The 18,865-nt window shown below is 40.6% G+C and overlaps 1 protein-coding gene across 20 annotated transcripts in view; it reads right to left on the reverse strand.

Annotated features, from left to right (window-relative positions):
- LTBP1 (latent transforming growth factor beta binding protein 1) overlaps window positions 1-18,865 on the reverse strand; it is a 666,638-nt gene that overhangs the window by 354,037 nt on the left and 293,736 nt on the right. For 15 of the 20 annotated variants that reach the window (XM_023736140.1, XM_023736141.1, XM_023736145.1 and 12 more), the window contains one exon: window positions 777-944. In XM_023736140.1, coding sequence (XP_023591908.1) covers window positions 777-944 — 168 coding nt within the window. Of the gene's footprint in view, window positions 1-776; window positions 1,000-12,693; window positions 12,803-18,865 lie in introns of those variants that run through there. The other 5 variants (XM_023736152.1, XM_023736164.1, XM_023736155.1 and 2 more) reach the window with 3 other exon arrangements.

The raw sequence follows: 18,865 nt of genomic DNA on the forward strand, positions 1-18,865 counted from the left end.
TTCTGTGACAAAAATACTGTATTGCATGACAACATGGCAGTCTGACAGCACTCAGTGGACCTCATTACTTTCTCAATTTACAAAAAAGTAAAAAAGAAATAAAAACTTAAAAAGAAGCAAAAAGCCTCTTTTGCAGTCAGTGATGACTATAATTCAAATTTAAACTCATTGTGAAAGAAAGTTTTTGAGTGATGACAGTAATTCTTTCCATTAGTATCTCTTCCCCTAAATCCACGTTATATATCAATTTATAATTCAGAGCAGTGACATGGCAAAGATGCAAGTCTATATCCTTTTCTATAGCCAGAATACAAGTTTTTGACAAATTTCAAAGCGTAATTTTTTTAGGGCATGGTTATTTATGAAGTAAAAGTTTAAATTTCATCACCACCTACTATATTTTATAGCATGAACCAAATCTAATGCAAATTCTACTTATCACTGGGCAGATAAAATTTGAAACTAATCAACACAAGTTTTACACTAGGTTCCTAATCTACAACCTGTTCTCTTCTGCCCCACCATGATCCCCATCACCAGACGGCTGAGTAAATGAAAAGCAACGAGGGGCAATATTCTGGCTGAGTTGCCATGTCTCTAAGAAGCCAAAAATCAGGTTTAAAATTATTTAGAAAGTAACTCAAAAGATCCTGTGAAAGAAGCATATCTATACTCAGAGACAGTAAAGAACAGTGTGAATAGACGGGGTGTCGAAATGCTCCAACCTCACAGCAATCTATTCGGCAAGGACAGTGAGGGGCCAGGGAGGAACTCACCCACTCGGAAGTTTGTGGCCGTCAGCGTGTCAGCGGCGTGACCATTCTCACTAATGAGAGTGGTGGTATTCCCCTTCTCACAGCTGTTCTGACAGCTGCCCTTGGTGCAGGTCACTTTACAGATGCTCGGAGTAAAGACCACCTTGATGCGGCCAGTGTGGTTACTTGCTAGGAGCGGAGGCAGGGAGAAAAAGAACAACAAACACATCAGCTTAGTATCCATGAACTTGCCTTGGAAGTTTTTTTTTTTTAAAAAAGGAAATTAAGAAAAAAAAGAAAGAAAAGAAGATAGGAGCTAGAAGGGTAAGAGACAGCCCACAACCCGACAGGTTTAAGGAAATGAGGGAAGCCTTGAGTGCTCGCTGCTCTGTATCCAGTGGTGTCTCTGAAACAGGAGTAGGAAGCTTAGCAAACAGAACTCTGGGATGCACTCCAAAACCACATTTGAAGTCGAGTCACTGGAGTGGGATTACTAACCACAATGCTGCACTTTATTCACGGGCAGACAAAGAGCAATACTGAGGGCACAACAGATTAAAGAGCCAACTCTGACTGGCAGATGTAATGCAAAGGGCTTGGCCATGCACCTAGTGGTGAATAAACGCTTGTGTCCTCGACTTGCATACTTTCCCTGTTTCTCCACTTATTAAGTCACTACTTGCAGCCCAACCTCTGGAAATGTTTTAAGCATGCGGCATGTCTGAAAACATATGTCTCAAATCTCCTGGCACTTGGAGCTGAAGTGATCAAATCCTGTGACGTAGCTGCGGGAGACCACTGCCTTTTCACAACTCTAGGGCATTATTTCTCCATATGAATTGATGCAACATATATTTTGATTTACTGTAAACAGGGCTCATCTAAGAAAAAGTTAGGCAAGGTTACAGGGTGAAAGGGTTGCCTCTGTTAAAATACCACCCTTGAGCTCTCTCACTGTTGTTATTTTCAGACCATTTCAAGCAAGTATTTCTTTCACTTATGTGGACCTCTCTTAAAAACCAAATGCTATAACTCGATCAAATGCTTTCTCGCTGACCTTCTGCTTTACCAAGCATGGTTACCTCATGCTTAGTAAAGCAGAAGGTCAGCGAAAAAGAGGAAGACCCTCAACAAGATAGACTGACCCACTGTCCGCAATAATGGGCTCAAACATAACGATTGTGAGGATGGCACAGGACCAGGCAGTGTTTCGTTTCGTTGTACATAGGGTCACTATGAGTCATAACCAACTTGATGGCACCTAACAACACAGCAGAGGCAGCATAGTGTAACATAATGGGCACTAGACTCAAAATCAGATTCTGGGTTCTACTCCTAGCTCAATTACAAGTTCATGATATGACTTTGGACAAGTCATTTCACCTTTTCTCCAAAACATGAAAAAACTGGAGCTGATGTTTTCTAGCCAGTTTAACTTTCAATGTCTTTATCAAAGGTTAGCAATCTACATACAGCATAGAGCCAAATCCCTCCAAATCTGACCCACTGCCTGTTTTTGTAAATAAAGTTTTACTGGAACACAGCCACACTCATTCATTTGTGTATTGTCTATGGTTGCTTTTTGCATACAGAAGCCAAGAAGTTATAGCAGAGATCTCACGGCCCACAAAACTGAAAATATTTACTATCTGGCTCTTTAAAGAAAAAGTTTGCTAATCCCTGGTCTAGCTATTGGTTTTAGATGAATGCAGTGTCCTAAAGTCCTGAGGTTAATGAGCCCAGATAAGCAAGAATGAAAACTTTCGTTTCAGTACCATCATCTCTTTTTGAGGCATTATCCAAGGCCTGTATACCGACCTCGCCCAGACCTGCCCTTAATGCTAGGTCCCAATCTAAATTCTCATCTCTTGGGCAAAGTGCAACACTAAAATCCTGTCTTGATGTCTACATCTGTGATATGCCTCCAGCCTGGTCCTTCATCTTTCTAGGAGCCTAGCCAGAAAGCAAAGATGGTAGTGGAAGGACAAAAGAGACGATTCATTTTTGAGGATTTAAGGCTGGTAGAAAGCAGTGCCCTTCTTGTTGACCACTGTGCTACCACAGTGGCCAAAGGGGAGACTGGTCATGGGGTCAGCCTTTCCTCTATATCCCCTTCCACCAGAAAAGCTTCTCCTTCTTCATATTGCTTTGATTAGACCAGGGCTAAAATTTCAGGAAACTATTCAAGATGCCTTTATAGACCCTCAACAAAACAAATTATGGTCAAAATCTCATCTTGGGAACAAGGAACTTTAAAGAAATCAATAGAATTTCAAGGTTTAAATGAGGCTCAAAGGCTTTCTGATTGAACCATCTCTTATCCAGCGCTTGAATTCCATGTACCAAGCAGTCATCTAGGCTACATCTGAACACCTCTGTTATTGTGTGCTGTCAAGTCGATGCTGACTCATAGAGACCCTGTAGGACAGGGCAGAACTGCCCCATAGTGTTTCCAAGGTTGTAATCCTTATGGGAGCAGACTGCCACATCCTTCTCCTGAGGAGCGGCTGGTGGGTTCAAATCGCTGACCTTTTGGTTAGCAGCTGTGCAGTTAGCCATTGTGCCACCATGGCTCCTTTTGAATACCTCTAGTAATGGGGAAAGGAGCCCTGGTGGCGCAGTGGTTAAAGAATTTGGCTTGTGTGTGTGTGTGTGCGTGTGTGTGTGTGTGTGTGTTATTGTTTTAGTGATGAGGAAGTCATTATCCACTACAATCCAGCACACTTTAGTTATGGATAGTTCCTAGCAAGTTCCAGTCTTTATTGAGCTAACGTTTGTTCTCACAGTGTGACTTGTACCCATTAATCCTACTACAGCTGCCCACGGTCACACAATCTAATGTCTCTTCCACATGACAGTCCTTCAACTACTTAAAGATAACTGTCATGGAATCAAAGAAAGTTAAAGTTAGAAGAACCCTAAAGGGATCAGTTGGGTTGGTCCTTTCATTTCACAGAGGGAGATGATGATTTTTCAAGAGAAGGAGAAAAAGTCTCAATTCCTTCCATTGTTTCTCCAAAACTGTTTCTCCCTTGTCAGTGGTTCTAATAACAGAGATAAGGACACCTTGGCTGAAGTGGGGAGATATCCCAGCAGCCTTCCAGCACCTTGAAAAGGGCATGCAATAGGAAGCTATGGGGCCAGTATGAGTCAGAATCCATTCGATGCTAACTTTTATTTTAATCAATGCTTTATATCAAGGGTACCAATACCAATACCAGTTGCCACTGAGCTGATTCCAACTCATGGAGACCTCTTGTGTGTCAGAGTAGAATTGTGCTCCATAGGGTTTCCAATGGCTGATTTTTCAGTAGATCACCAGGTCTCTTTTCCAAGGTGCCTCCAGGTGACTGTCATTCTTTCACTTACCAGCCAAGTGTGTTAATCGTTTGCATTACCCAGGAACTCCTATATCAGGGGTAAGTAAACTCTTTCTGTAAAGGGCCACATAGTAAACATTATAGGCTTGCAGGCCAAAAGGACTCCGTTGCAACTATTCAACTATGCTGTTGCAGCAAAAAAGCAGCCACAGACAATATGTAAAAGAGTGAGCATGGCTGTGTTCCAATAAACTTTATTTACAGAAACACAGTTTTCCTACCTCAGCTTTAAAGGCTTATGTGACCTTTTAAATTTATCTGGGAGTCTACCTGAGAAGTGTGAAAAAATACAATGGAATGCTGATTCTACAATCAGACAAAATTCACTTTTTTTTTTACAGTAGTCCCCCCAAAATAGCTTACACTCTTAAGTTTTCAGACTACGCTAACAAATATCTTGAGGATACTTGTATATGTGTGTAAAGTCTAAGAAAAAAAGAGACATCTTCCCACTTCAAAAGAATGTAAGCTTATATTTTTTCTGGCTCTTTGTACAATAATGAAATTAGAAATGGTGTGCCAACTATTTTGTCCTCTCTGGCATAAACTTGTAGCACCCACAGCTGCCATGCAGATGCTCATACAGTCACCTAAATTACGCTCACTTAGGAGAACTGAGACATCCAAAGAAAGCAAGCACTTAATTATTGCTCCCATTTCACCTCCCAGCTACAGTAGTCACTTCATAGGCACTTGAGATTCTCTGGGCCTATTGTTTTTAAAAATTTATAATATTTCATTGCCAAAAAAAAAAAATCGGCCTGGAATCATCTGGAATTTCAATAGTCAGAGATAGTTTCATATGACTTAATTCTGATTTTTACAACATCCACATCTTCTTGGAAGAAGACATACATTTTATTTCATATTCTCCCTTGAGTTTTACAAGCAATCTGCTATAAAGTAATCTAATGCTAAAACAGGCACTTGTATTCTCAGCGGGTCCTCTGATCTCTTTATGAAGCAATTATTTCTTCATTATAATTAGCTTTAGTGTTCAATGTCAATCCTCCTGAAATGGATAATGAGAAAACTCAGAAATGCTTTTGACACTAGACTGTCATTCGCAACTCTGACAGGACCTCCATAAATATTGGATGAATTAGAAAACATACTTTCCCACCCACACACCCTTAGAATCCTTCCACATATGTATGGTAGGGTGTAAAAAGTTTAACTTTTAAAGTACACAAAACTAAGGTCCATTGCTCTGAGCTTCAAATTTGTCACATGTAACAAGCTGAAAAGAACACCGTTCATCTTTCAAGAGTTTAGTAGGAATTCAGTAACAATGGATGTGAACATTCCTCCACAGGCCTGGTTTATAACAGGCATCTTCCCTGAATAAGTGGAGTCCCTGGGTGGTGCAAATAGTTAGTTAATACACTCGGCTGGTAACAGAAAGGTTGGAGGTTCGAGTCTACCCCAAGGCACCTCAAAAGAGAGTCCTGGGGATCTACTTCAGAAAACTCAGCAGTTGAAAACCCTATGGCACACGTTTCTATTCTGACAAACATGGGATTGCCATGAGTTGGAATTGATTCAATGGCAACTAATTGGTTTTCCTTGAATAAGCTAATATGCAAGAACCCCTGGTGTCTTACATACAGTTGTTGTTAGGCACTGTAAAGTTGGTTCCAAATCATAGTGACCCTATGTACAACAGAATGAAACACTTCCTGGTCCTCTGCCATCCTCACAATCGTTGTTATACTTGAGCCCACTGTTGCAGCCATTGCGTCAATCCATCACATTGAGGATCTTCCTCTTTGTCGTTGACCCTCTACTCTACCAGGCATGATGTTCTATTCCAGGGACTGGTCCCTCCTGATAACATGTCCAAAGTATGTGAGACAAAGTCTTGCCATCCTCGTTTCTAATGAGCATTCTGGCTATATTTTTCCAAGGCAGATTTGTTTCTTCTTCTGGCAGTACATGGGTCTATTCAATATTCTTCACCAACACCATCATTCAAAGGCATCGATTCTTCTTCGGTCTTCCTTATTCACTGCCCAGCTTTCACACGCATATGATGTGAATGAAAACACCACAGCTTGGGTCACGCTTTTTAACACTATTACATACAGTAGGTACTCAGTAAATGGGAATTAAATGAATGGATCTGAGTGTGTCCTTGGGGGCAACAGTGGTTGTCAAACTCCACAGAAATGGGGAGCTCACAAGATGCTGGAGGTCATTCTAGTCTAAGGCCCTTCATCAGCAGGGAGGAAACTAAAACCCAGAAAGGTTATATGACACACTCATGGTCAAATCTGTGGTAGAACACTGTCCCCAGTAGCCCCTCTGGCTAATTAAGAATTACAGATCTGAAAAATGATAGTCAAGTCAAGACTTAACAGGGAAACTGTCGCACAGCTTTCATGCTTGATCCCTCTTGAGGAGAAAAAAAAAATGTAATTTTTAGATCTTTGTGAGTAAATCAGCCCCAGGAATATTAAGCAAGCACTTTAAAGCTTTAAAGCTTTAAAGCACTTTAGAGGCTTTGGCTAGAAACTTAGATTGCCTGGAGCCATGTAGCACATCCATTAGGCCTCCATCAAGACACTGAAGAGTCAACATCCTGTCTGGAGCTTCTGCCAGACCCTGTGCGAATTTATACCTCCAAAAAGAGGCACTGGCACACATTTTAAAACAAACCACCGATATTCAGAGTAAATGGTAAATGGGATGGAAGTGAAGTTGATACCTCCCCAAAATAAAATGCTTTCACTTACGCTTACAAATCATTAGTAATAGAGAAAAATTCAAAATTGTGAAGATTATTCCTGACAAATGGACATCAGTCTAGAAAAGAACACAGTTGCCATCTTTCAGTCATTAGACTAGGATGTGACCAAAAGCAAAAGCAGCCAAAAAAATAAATATAATGAGTTCAAGTCTCACATCAAATGTCATGAACAAATACAGCCCCTCAACACTCACTCAGAATGCTGTGACAGCACATTCACAGGGACCAACTAGCAAAGGCAAGATGTTCCCTCTGAGAAGGAGAAGCCATCACTCTGCCCATTAACTGAAACCTGTTTAAAGAGCCCTCAGGGTCGAGTCAATGCACAGGTCACAAGTACTCTCTTCTGGGTGTGGGAAACAGAGCTTGCCCAAAGGCCAAGAACTGTTTAAAGGACAAATCATGAAAGTATTAAATAATGCTTAAAATAACATGACTTTATTGTTCAGCTCTCCAGGCTTGCTGAACTCCTCCTGGACGATTAAAAATAATGCCCATAGATTGCTCTGTGTTCCCTGAGAAAGGCGCTATGTAACTAGAAATTAATATCAAATCTATTACTTCATTAGGTTTCCAGTTCTAGAAAATCCTCCAAGAGGGAAATTCAGCTCGGCTCTCTAGTTCCGATGTCAGGACCTCCTCGCATAAGAATCCTGAGTGACATTCCAGCTCTATCTCTTGAGTTTTTCAGGTAGGACTACAGACATAAAGAGGTGGAAAGACAAATAGTTGCCAGACAGGTGAAACAAATTTAAATGAAGAACATCTGAGCTTTCTTCCTTTTGCAATCTCCCTTAATAAATGTACACTGAAAGAAACTGTATGTCAAGTACTCTTCTCTTTCTCACACACACACATAAATGATTTCCTTCTATGTATACATATTTAAGGAGATGGGCTCATAGAAAGGCAAAGAAAGAGAGAATATATATCTACTTGTTTAAGACAAGAATAAATTTCTAGATATATCCTGGGTTTCTCAGAATTTATTTATTCACTTATTAACTCACTCATCAAAAAGACAGGTTTCCCAAACAATAGTTTAGCTTAATTAGTAAAGAATGCCTGCCTTGTGCATTTTGCTCTTTTAAAGAACTATCTATATGCAATCGAATTGACAACAGAAACTAGAAAGGTTAGATAGGAAGCTTAGAGGGCAGTGAGTTCATGTTAATGGGAAAGGAATGACTCAGAAGAGGGTGTGAATGGTTGGGAAAGGAATGACTCAGAAGAGGGTGTGAATGGTTGCACAACTCGAAGAATGTAATCAATGTCACTGAATTGTACATGTAGAAACTGTTGAATTGTGTGTTTGTTTTGCTGTGTACATCTTAAACAGAAAAAAATTATTTTTTAAAACGTGGGCTTCAAATGTACACCATGTTTGAAAATGTAAATACAGTCCCAGAAATATCCATCTGAGCAAGAATGTAGCAGCTACCTAGGCTTACACTCTCAATGAGACTTCACTTACTGTTTCACTGAGAAAATGGAAGCTATAAGACACACATCTACCAACTTACTCCTATCTGTAGTTGTCCTGCCCTCTTCCTGATGAAGTTATATGGACCTATCTAAGGCCAATCCTTCACTGAAACATGGTATCCCTTCCTCTCTTGCCCATTCAAAGACGTCCTCTCTACCATTCCCATTAGCAAATACATGCTGTACTCTCTCTCATCTTCAAAGACTACTCTCCCACCAGCACCCTCAGCATTGTACCTATTTCACCCTATTGCAGACAATGCCCTATTTCTCTGCTCTCCTTACAGCAACATTCCTCAGAAGGGCTGTCCATACTGCTGTCTCCACTGCCTCTCCTCCCATTCTCTCTCTCCTCTTCCTGCTCCTATCAGGCTTTTGCTGCCTCCATGCTGCCAAATCCAGTGGCGATTTCCCTGGCTCTTCCTTTCTCAAACTTTCAGCATATTCAACACAGTAGAGCATTCTCTGCTTGGTGACACACTTCATTCACTTGGCTTCCAGGTCACCCCACTCTCTCTCATGGTTCTCATCTACCTCCCTGGCCATTCCTTCTCATGACCCGCTCCAGGAAAGGGCCCAGAGCTCAGTCTTTGTGGTCTTCCTTCTCTGTCTACACTGACTTCCTGGATGAACTCATCCTGTCTTATGGATTTAAACAGCATCTACAGACTTCTGCATAGTAAATGTATAACACTAGCCTGAACCACTACCTTGTCTACATAAATTGTGTGTGTGTGTGTGTACACATATACATCCAATTGCTTTGGAGACTTTGCTAAGTAGGTATCTAATGATTAATGGGTACCTCAAACAAAACATATAGAAAATTAAGCTTTGATTCCTCCCTGTACCCTAACCCAAACCTGTCCATCTCCAAGTCCCCACCCCCATCTCACAACAGCAAATCCTGTTAGCTCTTTTTCCAGAAGGTGACAACTTCTCACCAACTCTATTGCAAACATCCTAGTACAATCCACCATCCTCTTTTGTCTTCATTATTTGAACCACCTCCTAACTGGACTCCCTGCTGTCATCCTGGCCCTCCTCCAGGCCACTCTCCACACAGCAGTCGGTGTATCCTTGTTTCATGTGTATCGGTCAGACCATGGTACTCCTCCCTTACTGGCTTCCCAGCTCAGTCAGAATACAAGCCAAAGGCCTCCACAAACAGGCACTTGTGACCTCCGGGACCTGCTCTTCTCCCTGCTATTCTGGCTTCCTTGCTATTCCTTAAATACTGGGCACTCTCCTCAGTGCCCAGCTCAGGAAACTCTGGTGGCATAGTGGTTAAGAGCTACAGCTGCTAACCAAAAGGTCAGCAGTTCGAATCCACCAGGCGCTCCCTGGAAACTCTACGGGGCAGTTCAACTCTGTCCTACAGGGTCTCTATGAGTTGGAATCAACTCGACAGCAATGGGTGTTTTGTTTTTTTTTTCCCCCTCTTGTCTCATGGTGAAGGATACTGAATATACCATGGACTGCCAGAAGAATGAACAAATCTGTCTTGGAAGAAGTACAGCCAGAATGCTCTACAGAAGTGAGAATGGCAAGACTTCGTCTCACTTACTTTGGACACGTTATCAGCAGGGACCAGTCCCTGGAGAAGGACATCATACTTGGTAAGGTACAGTGTCAGCAACAGAGAGGAAGACTCTCGGTGAGATGGACTGACACAGTGGCTGCAACAATGGGCTCAAAAATAGCAAAAATTGTGAGGATGGCACAGGACCGGGCAATGTTTCGTTCTGTTATACATGGAGTCGCTATGAGTTGCAGCCAATTTGATGGCACCTAACAACAATTCCTGTCTCAGGCCTTTATGCCTGCTGTTCCGTCTACCTAAAATGCTCTTCCCCTAGATACATCAGCTTCCTCTTTCACCTTCTTGAAGCCCTCTCTGGAATGTGACATTATCAGAGAGGCCCTTCCTGACTACTTTACATAAAACTGCAACACCCCTACACCTTCTGTTTCCTCTGTATCCTGCTTTACTTTTCCTATTTACTGTAAATAAATTGTATGCATTTATTTGCTTGATTATCATCATGAGAATGTAAAGTCTATGAGGGCAGGCATATGTCTGTTCACTGCTATACTCAACCAAACAAAAAAACCAAACCTGTTGCCATCAAGTCTGACTCATGGTAATCCCATGTGTTGCACAGTAGAACTATGCTCCACAGTTTTCTTGGTTGCAATCTTTATGGAAGCAGATCACCAGGCCTTTCTTCCGTAGTGTTGCTGGGTAGGTTCAAGCTGCTAACTTTTAGGTTAGTAGTCAGTGCACACCATTTGTTCCACCAGGGGCCTTCTATACCCAGCATGCATCTCATAGTAAGCACTCAAGAAATAATCATTGAATGGATGAATAAATAAACTTCACTCAGAGAAAACTAAATAATGACAAAAATATTATATTAATCTATGGAGTAATTATCAGTAGTTTTTAAGAATAATCTTGTGAAAACTTTTAACCTCAAAACTTATTTATTAGATACTGTATTTATCAGAGCGAAATATTTTAATTAAAAAAGTCTCAGATAAAAGGAAGGTACAACCCTGCAAACTCAAAATTTACAAAACACATTTTTCCCCAAATCATAACCAAAAATGGTCAATAATACAAAACAACAAAGTTCATCATTTTTGATTAAACATGCCAAGGAAAATAACTGAATAAGCAATAGGAAATAGCACTTTCTCAAGTACTTTCTCAAAAGAAACAGAGAGAATTATTTACTTCCACAATTTCACAACATATTATGCAAAAATCAGACTGACACATGACAGAAACTTCCTCTAACATTATAGATAAAATCTGTGATACTGTATAGGTGTCTACTTTTAACATATTTCTTCTTTGTTAAGCAGCCATCACCTTTGTTAGGCAAAAAAAAAACAACTATCCAACACCCTACTAACCAGATACTGCAACTCTGATTTGAATCACCTCTAAGCTATAAAATTGGCCCAAAACGAGAAACAGATTTAGGTTCCTAGATCAGACTGGCTGAGGGACTAGCCGAAAGTCCAGCAATAAAGATGGTAGATTTCATCTCAGATTTCTTATTTCAGGAGTCAGGTCTAATTTCCTGTTTCACTCATTTAATCTTTATTTTACTTTGATTTTCATCACCCTCATACATCTTCTTACCCTCAATCCTGCTCTGCCAGCCATACTCTTCCACTATCCCTCCTCCTCAGGATGTTAAAAAGCACACCTTGAGACTTTGGGATTGTTTTTATCTTTCCTTTGTTCTCCCTGAAGTTTTTCCACATTAAATATTAAGCATAAGTTCTCTTCTCTAAAAATATAAGGTCTTATTTTTACTTCTGGAATGAAATCAATATTTTTGAAGGTATAACATATTTTATAGCCAAAGGACTAACTTTTTTTACCCAACAAGCTGTAACTCACCCAGTAGGATCTGACCCAGGGTTTGGGGCTAAAAACCAGAGTTGATACTAAAAGTGGAGAACTAACAAAGCAAACCAATGACTCCATAATATTTTCATTTTATGACCTTCTTTTATAAAATATTTTTCTTTAACATCACAGAGTCAACTGTCCAGACATACTTCTTCAGTTTATAGATGAGGAACTAAAGCCCAGGAAGTTTCAGGGCAGGCTCTGGACTGCAGTCCAGGAAGGAGGTAGCTTCGCAGGTAGCTAGAGGCAGAGACAGGGCACAGCCTCATTCCCTGGTATGCCTGTAACCACAATGGGCTGTCCTGCGGTATTTCCTTCAGCACGACTTTAAAAACTCACCTGTCTGAACTTACCAGTAAATCCCTCTTCTGCTCCTAACCCTGAGTACCAGAACACCGACTGGTATCCCAGTCAAACACAGTGGTATCTGAAATGCTGTGACAAAAGAGTTGAAGAAACAGATCCTCCATGTTCATAACTTAACAAGGGAAGACGGGAGGAAGGGAGGGAAGGGACTCAACCTGCCCATTTTCTCAATTCTGAATGGAGAATATAATCCACAGGCTGGATCTAGAATTTTGACAACCATGGGAGCCATACCTGGGAAGGGTTATATGAGTTTACCAGTGGATTATTATTATTATTTTGCATTATGGTTCAAGATGTTATACTTTCTAAGCATCTGTCTCCCAAAGGGAAAATTCCATTTAAAAGATGCATTTTTCATATCTGAAAAATTTCTATAAATTCCTCAAACACACTACGCTATCTTTGCAACAGCACTGCTTTGCACAGCCTAGCGGGTGGTGATGGAGGAGGCTTCCATGCAATTGAGAAGATGATTCACTGTTGCTCCTCAAAGCAGAAGAATCTAGCAGAGAAGCAAACACTTACCTGTCATCCACAACAGATCTCTAATACTCACACAATCTGGCTTGTGCACGTGGGCTCCTTACAGAAATAGAGGGTAAGAGATGCTTCACATAACTCAGGACTTCTGTCCCTTAATTTGGGAAGAGAATTAGGTTTTATTTATCCCCACATGTGTTGTTTTTCAATGAGGAAGTAAATAGAGGCATTTGCCATTGGTATATCACTCATCATCACCACAAATAGTATGTGTCTGTTTCTATGTCGAGAAGCAAGTCTCACTAAAAGGAGAGTTATCTACTGAGCTATTTGTTTTCCAAGGTAAACATTTCATGATTTATTCACAAGCTTGATTAAGTGGACACTATCTCCCACGAAGGCCTCAGATTACCTCAAACATCTACTCTGAGAAGTAGGATTCTTTATAACCAATATAACGAGCCCTGGTGGTGCAACAGTTAAGCAGTTGGCTGCTAACTGAAAGGCTGGCAGTTTAAATCCACCCAGCGGTTCCATGGGAAAAATACCTAACAATCTGCTCCTCTAAAGATTACAGCCTAGAAAACCCTATGGGACTATTCTATTCTGTCCTGTAGGGTCTCTATGAGTTGGAATTGACTCGATGGCACACAACAACAACATAACCGATATAACTGTTACAACAAGTATTTATGACAAAATCAAACTCCTTAGAAGGAAATTAAGACCCTTTCCCCACTTAGACCCAACCTAGCCACATCTCCTGCCACATCCCCATGTAAAGCCAAGGCATTAGCTGGGCCAAACCCCAGCAATTCTCACTCATACCCCTGTTTCCTCATATGCAGTTTTCTCCTCTTAGAAAACCTTTCCCTCCTCTTCTCCACGTTTCATCATTTTGACCCAACTACACTGTCCCCTGCTCCATGAGACATGACTGAACAGCACATCCCTTCATTTCCTCTCAGCTCTTTGCACATGCTTCCATGTATGTACATTTCTCTACTTTTTCCACCTTCCGTTGGCCGCAATCAAGTTAAAGAAAAGAGTTTGTATTCTTATCCTCCTTTTCTACCTATAATAAATGTTGCACCAGTGATTCTCCCTTTCTGGCAAACAGTAAGTGTTGAGGACATTGTAACATGGGAATAGAACACAGGGGAAGGAAATAAAGAGGAATGAATCAAAGATGGTATGGACGAAGGCCTCATAAAGGCAGAGAAGTTACTTTTACTCAAAAAACTGAAGTTACAGAACTTTAAGGGAGGTGAATACCTTCAGGGTTCTATTACCTTCACAAAAATACCAGTTGCAGTGTAGTCTACTCTGACTAATGGCTACTCATACGTTTCAAAGTAGAACTGTGCTCCACAGGGATTTCAATGGCTGATTTTTCAGACAAAGATCACCAAGTCTTTCTTCCGAGGTGCCTTTGGGTGGACTTGGTCCTCCAACCTTTCAGTTAGTAGCCCAGTGAGTTAACTGTTTGCACTACCCAGGGACTCCATCTTCATGAACAGGGCCTGGAAATTTCTCTTCAGTACCAAAGGCAGACACAAGGAAGGAAATGACTTATTGCACTTTACAAAACTTAGATTCTGCTCAAAAGGAAAAAAAAAAAAGAAAAGTCAGGGCAGAAAAGGACAGCAAAACTTACTGGGCCTTCGCAGGCATTCTGAGTCACTAGAGCTGCCTAGTCAGAGTAGATAACTTCATGTGTCTCTGAGGGATCCCCAATTCTTAACACAGGCAATGAAAATCAAAAGCAAACAAAAACTGAGGCGCGGCCAAGATGGCAGAGTACTCAGACAGCTTCCTATGTCCGTTTTACAATAAAGACCTGAAAAAACAAGTGATTTGATTGTATATGAATACCTAGGAGCCCTGAACAAGGCAAAGTTGAGGAATCGGACTGAGTGGCAGGGAGAGAGAGAGATGATTCAGAATCAGCAAGAAGTTGCCTGACCTGTCCCGGTGGGAGCCACAGCCCTTCAGCCCGGCCCGGCTCCGGGTGCGCAGTTAGGTGGGCGTACAGCTCCGTGCGCTCACTCGGGAGGCAGTTTCCACATCGAGAGAGATCCAGCAGCAGAGATTCTGCTTGGACACTCCAAACTAGTGAAAAGCAGCAACCAAGTGGCTAAAGATAAGTACGTGCATGTGGCCTTTCAGGGGAATATTTTTAAAAAAAAAAACCATTTGGGAAATGACCTCTCTCCCATTTACCTCCTCCCTCCCGGCTCTGTACCAGGTCCGGCCAGCTTCAGCGATCTCTGAGTCCCGCCAGCATCAGCAATCTCTGAGTCCCCTGGGCCGGAAGCAGATCCCATAAGGCGCCAAGACCCATTCTCCTGGCCTTGGAGAGGGAACAAACTAACAAACAGGGAAAAAAGAAGCTACCAGCTCCCCTAAGCCAGGAACGCAGGGTTGGCACAGCTCCTTTGCCTAGGCACAGGCATAAGGGGTCTGCAGACTTTGAGTGCCTTCCACCCCTGTATAGACTCGTGCGGACCCATCTCAACAGCATAAGAACTCATCACCACAGTACAACAGGGTAAACACCTGAAATCTAACTTTAACTGTTTCAGCTGTGAAGTGGCAGATTTGTGATGCTTGACACTGCTCTGCCCTTTAAGCAGGCACCTTACCTGTCCACATCAGGGGCTTGAGGACTGGTGGCTCCACCCATGCCATCTAGCCACCTGCTACAGGGGTCCAAGAATAAGTGGTGCCCACGAGTCCTTACAGCCAACAGAGTAGGGTGCTCACAGTCTGGCTGCAAAATTCAACTACCTACTCACTTTAACAAACAGGGACACGCATTCCTTTCAGACACTCCAGGGCAGCCGTCAGCCCCCTTCCTTGCTCAGGATGTGACAGCCTACTGCAGCAAGATACTTGTGCCTCCATCAATCACCCGTGCCTCTCTAAGACTGTAGGTGAGAGCCTGCACCACACACTGGGTGACCGCCCGCCTGGATATCTGAGATGAATCCATACAGGAAAATTAAATGGACTCCTGGGTACACATACTTAGTTACAGACGTAACTAGCTGGTGACATGACGTTAGAGCTTCAAAGGTGTCAATAATCAAACTAGCGTACATGAGCAGCCTATTTTGGCATATCAAAACAAAACAAGAACGAGGACACAATAAATAAATATAAAATAAAATTATAATAACCTACTGATGGCTCAGAAACAATACTCAATATCAAATCACATAAAGAGGCAGTACATGATGGCTTCAGCAAGCTCCCAAAATAAAGAATCAATACATTTTCTGGAGGAAAAGAATTTCTTGGAATTACCAGAGGCAAAATACAAAAGATTAATATATAGAACTCTTCAAGAAATCAGAAAGGAAATTCTTCAAAACGCACAGAAATCCAAAGAACACACAGAAAAAGCAGTAGCAGAACTTAAAAAAGTTGTTCAAGAGCATAATGACAAATTTAATAGGGTGCAAGAATCCATAAAGAGACAGCAATCAGAAATCCAGAAGATTAACAATAAAATTTCAGAATTAGACAACTCAACAGAAAGTCATAGGAGAAGAATTGAGGCAGTAAAAGTCAGAATTAGTAACATAGAAGATAAAGCACTTGACACCAACTTATTCGAGGAAAAATCAGATAAAAGAATTAAAAAGAATGAAGAAACTCTAAGAGTTATGTGAGAGTCTATCAAGAGAAATAACCTATGAGTGATCGGAGGACCACAACAGGGGGGATAACAGAAAATACACAGAGAATTGCTGAAGATTTGTTGACAGAAAACTTCCCTGATATCATGAAAGACAAGATACCTATCCAAGATGCTCATCGAACCCCACGTAAGGTAGATCCTGAAGAAAGTCACAAAGACATATTGTAATCAAACTTGCCAAAACCAAAGATAAAGACAGAATTTTAACAGCGCCTAGGGACAAAAGAAAAGTCATCTACAAAGGAAAGTCCACTAGAATAAGCTCTGAGTACTCAGCAGAAACCATGCAGGCGGGAAAGGCAATGGGATGACATATATAAAGCCTTGAAGGAAAAAAACTGCCAGCCAAGAATTATATATCCAGTGAAACTCTCTCTCAAATTATGATGGCATTTCCAGATAAACAGAAGTTCAGGGAATTTGTAAAAACCAAACCAAAATTACAAGAAATACTAAAGGGAGTCCTCTGGTTAGAAAACCAATAACATCAGATAATAATGCAAGACTAGAACACAGGGAAGAGCAACAAGATATCAACTCAGATAGGGAAGTCACAAAAATACATCAAAGCTAAAACACTGAAAACAGGGATACACAAATATCAATGTGTAAAAAATGACAAGATTAAAATAAAAAAGAGGGACTTAAAAAATAAAGACACAGATTTTTCACATGGAGGGGAAGTCCAGACAATATAAAGAAATAAAAGACTGGTATAAACTTAGAAAAATAGGGGTAAATATTAAGGTAACTACAAAGGAAAATAACAATCCTATAAATCAAAATAAAAATCTAGAAAAATACAAAGACTCAGCAAACACAAAATCAACAACAATGAAAAATAAATAAAGAAAATCGACCCAGCACAGAAAATTATGGAGAACAAAGAAACTGTGAACAATACACAAGAAAGACATCCAAGTGACAGCACTAAACTCATACCTATCAATAATTACGCTGAATGTAAACAGACTAAATGCACCAATGAAGACACAGAGAGTGGCAGACTGGATTAAAAAAACACGATCTGTCTATATGCTGCCAACAAGAGACATACCTTAGACTTAAAGACACAACCAAGTTAAAACTCAAAGGATGGAAAAAAATATATCAAGAAAACACTCAAAAAAGAGCAGGAGCAGCAATTTTAATCTCTGACAAAATAGACTTTAAAGTAAAACCCACCACAAAGGATAAGGAAGGACACTGTATAATGACTAAAGGGTCAACATACCAGGAAGATATAACTATAATAAATATTTACGCACCCAATAACAGGGCTCCAAAACACATAAAACAAACTCTAACAGCACTGAAAAGAGAGATAGACAGCTCCACAGTAGTAGTAGGAGGCTTCAACATGCCATTTTGGTGAACGACAGAACATCCAGAAACAAGCTCCAGAAAGACACAGAAGAGCTGAATGCTACAATCAACCAACTTGATCTCATAGACATACCAAACACTCCACCCAACAGCAGCCAAGTATACTTTCTTTTCCAACGCACATAGAACATTCTCTAGAATAGACCACATATTAGGCCAGAAAGCAAGCCTTAACAAAATCCAAAACATCGACATATTACAAAGCATCTTTTCGAACCATAAACCCATAAAAGTAGAAATCAACAACACAAAAAGTAAAGGAAAAACAAACAAACAAACACATGGAAACTGAACAACACCTTGCTCAAAAACTACTGGGTTACAGACGAATTAAGGATAAAATAAAGAAATTTATAGAAACAAACAAAAATGAAAACACATCCTACCAGAACCTTTGGGACACAGCAAAAGCAGCGCTCAGAGGTAAGCTTACAGCAATAAATGCACACATCCAAAAAGAAGAAGGGGCAACAATCAGAACATTAACCCTACAACTGGAACAAGTAGAAAAAGAGCAACAAAAGAAGCCCTCAGGTGCCAGAAGAAAGGAAATAATAAGAATTAGAGCAGAATTAAATGAAACAGAGAAAGCAAAAACAATTGAAAGAGTTAACAGGAGCAAAAGCTGGTTTTTTGAAAAGATCAACGAAATTGATAAACCAATGGCCAAACTGACAAAAGAAAAACAGGAGAGGATGCAGATAATCCGTATAAGAAGTGAGATGGGTGATATCACAACAGACCCAACTGATATTAAAACAATCATAACAGAATAGTATGAAATACTGTACTCTAACAAATTTGAAAACCTAGAGGAAATGGACAAATTTCTAGAAATTCACTACCTACCTAAACTAACACAAACAGACGTAGAACAACTAAATAAACCCATAACAGAAGAAGAGATTTAAAAGGTAATTTAAAAACTCCCAACAAAAAGAAGCTCTGGCCCGGATGGCTTCACTTGAGAAGTCTACCAAACTTTCAGAGAAGAGTTAACACCACTTCTACTAAAGGTATTTCACAGCATAGAAAAGGATGGAAGACTCCCAAACTCATTCTATGAAGCCAGCATAACCCTGATACCAAAACCAGGTAAAGACACCACAAAAAAAGAAAATTACA

Source organism: Trichechus manatus, unplaced genomic scaffold (genome assembly GCF_000243295.1).
Source record: "Trichechus manatus latirostris isolate Lorelei unplaced genomic scaffold, TriManLat1.0 scaffold00005, whole genome shotgun sequence".
Lineage (NCBI taxonomy): Eukaryota > Metazoa > Chordata > Mammalia > Sirenia > Trichechidae > Trichechus > Trichechus manatus.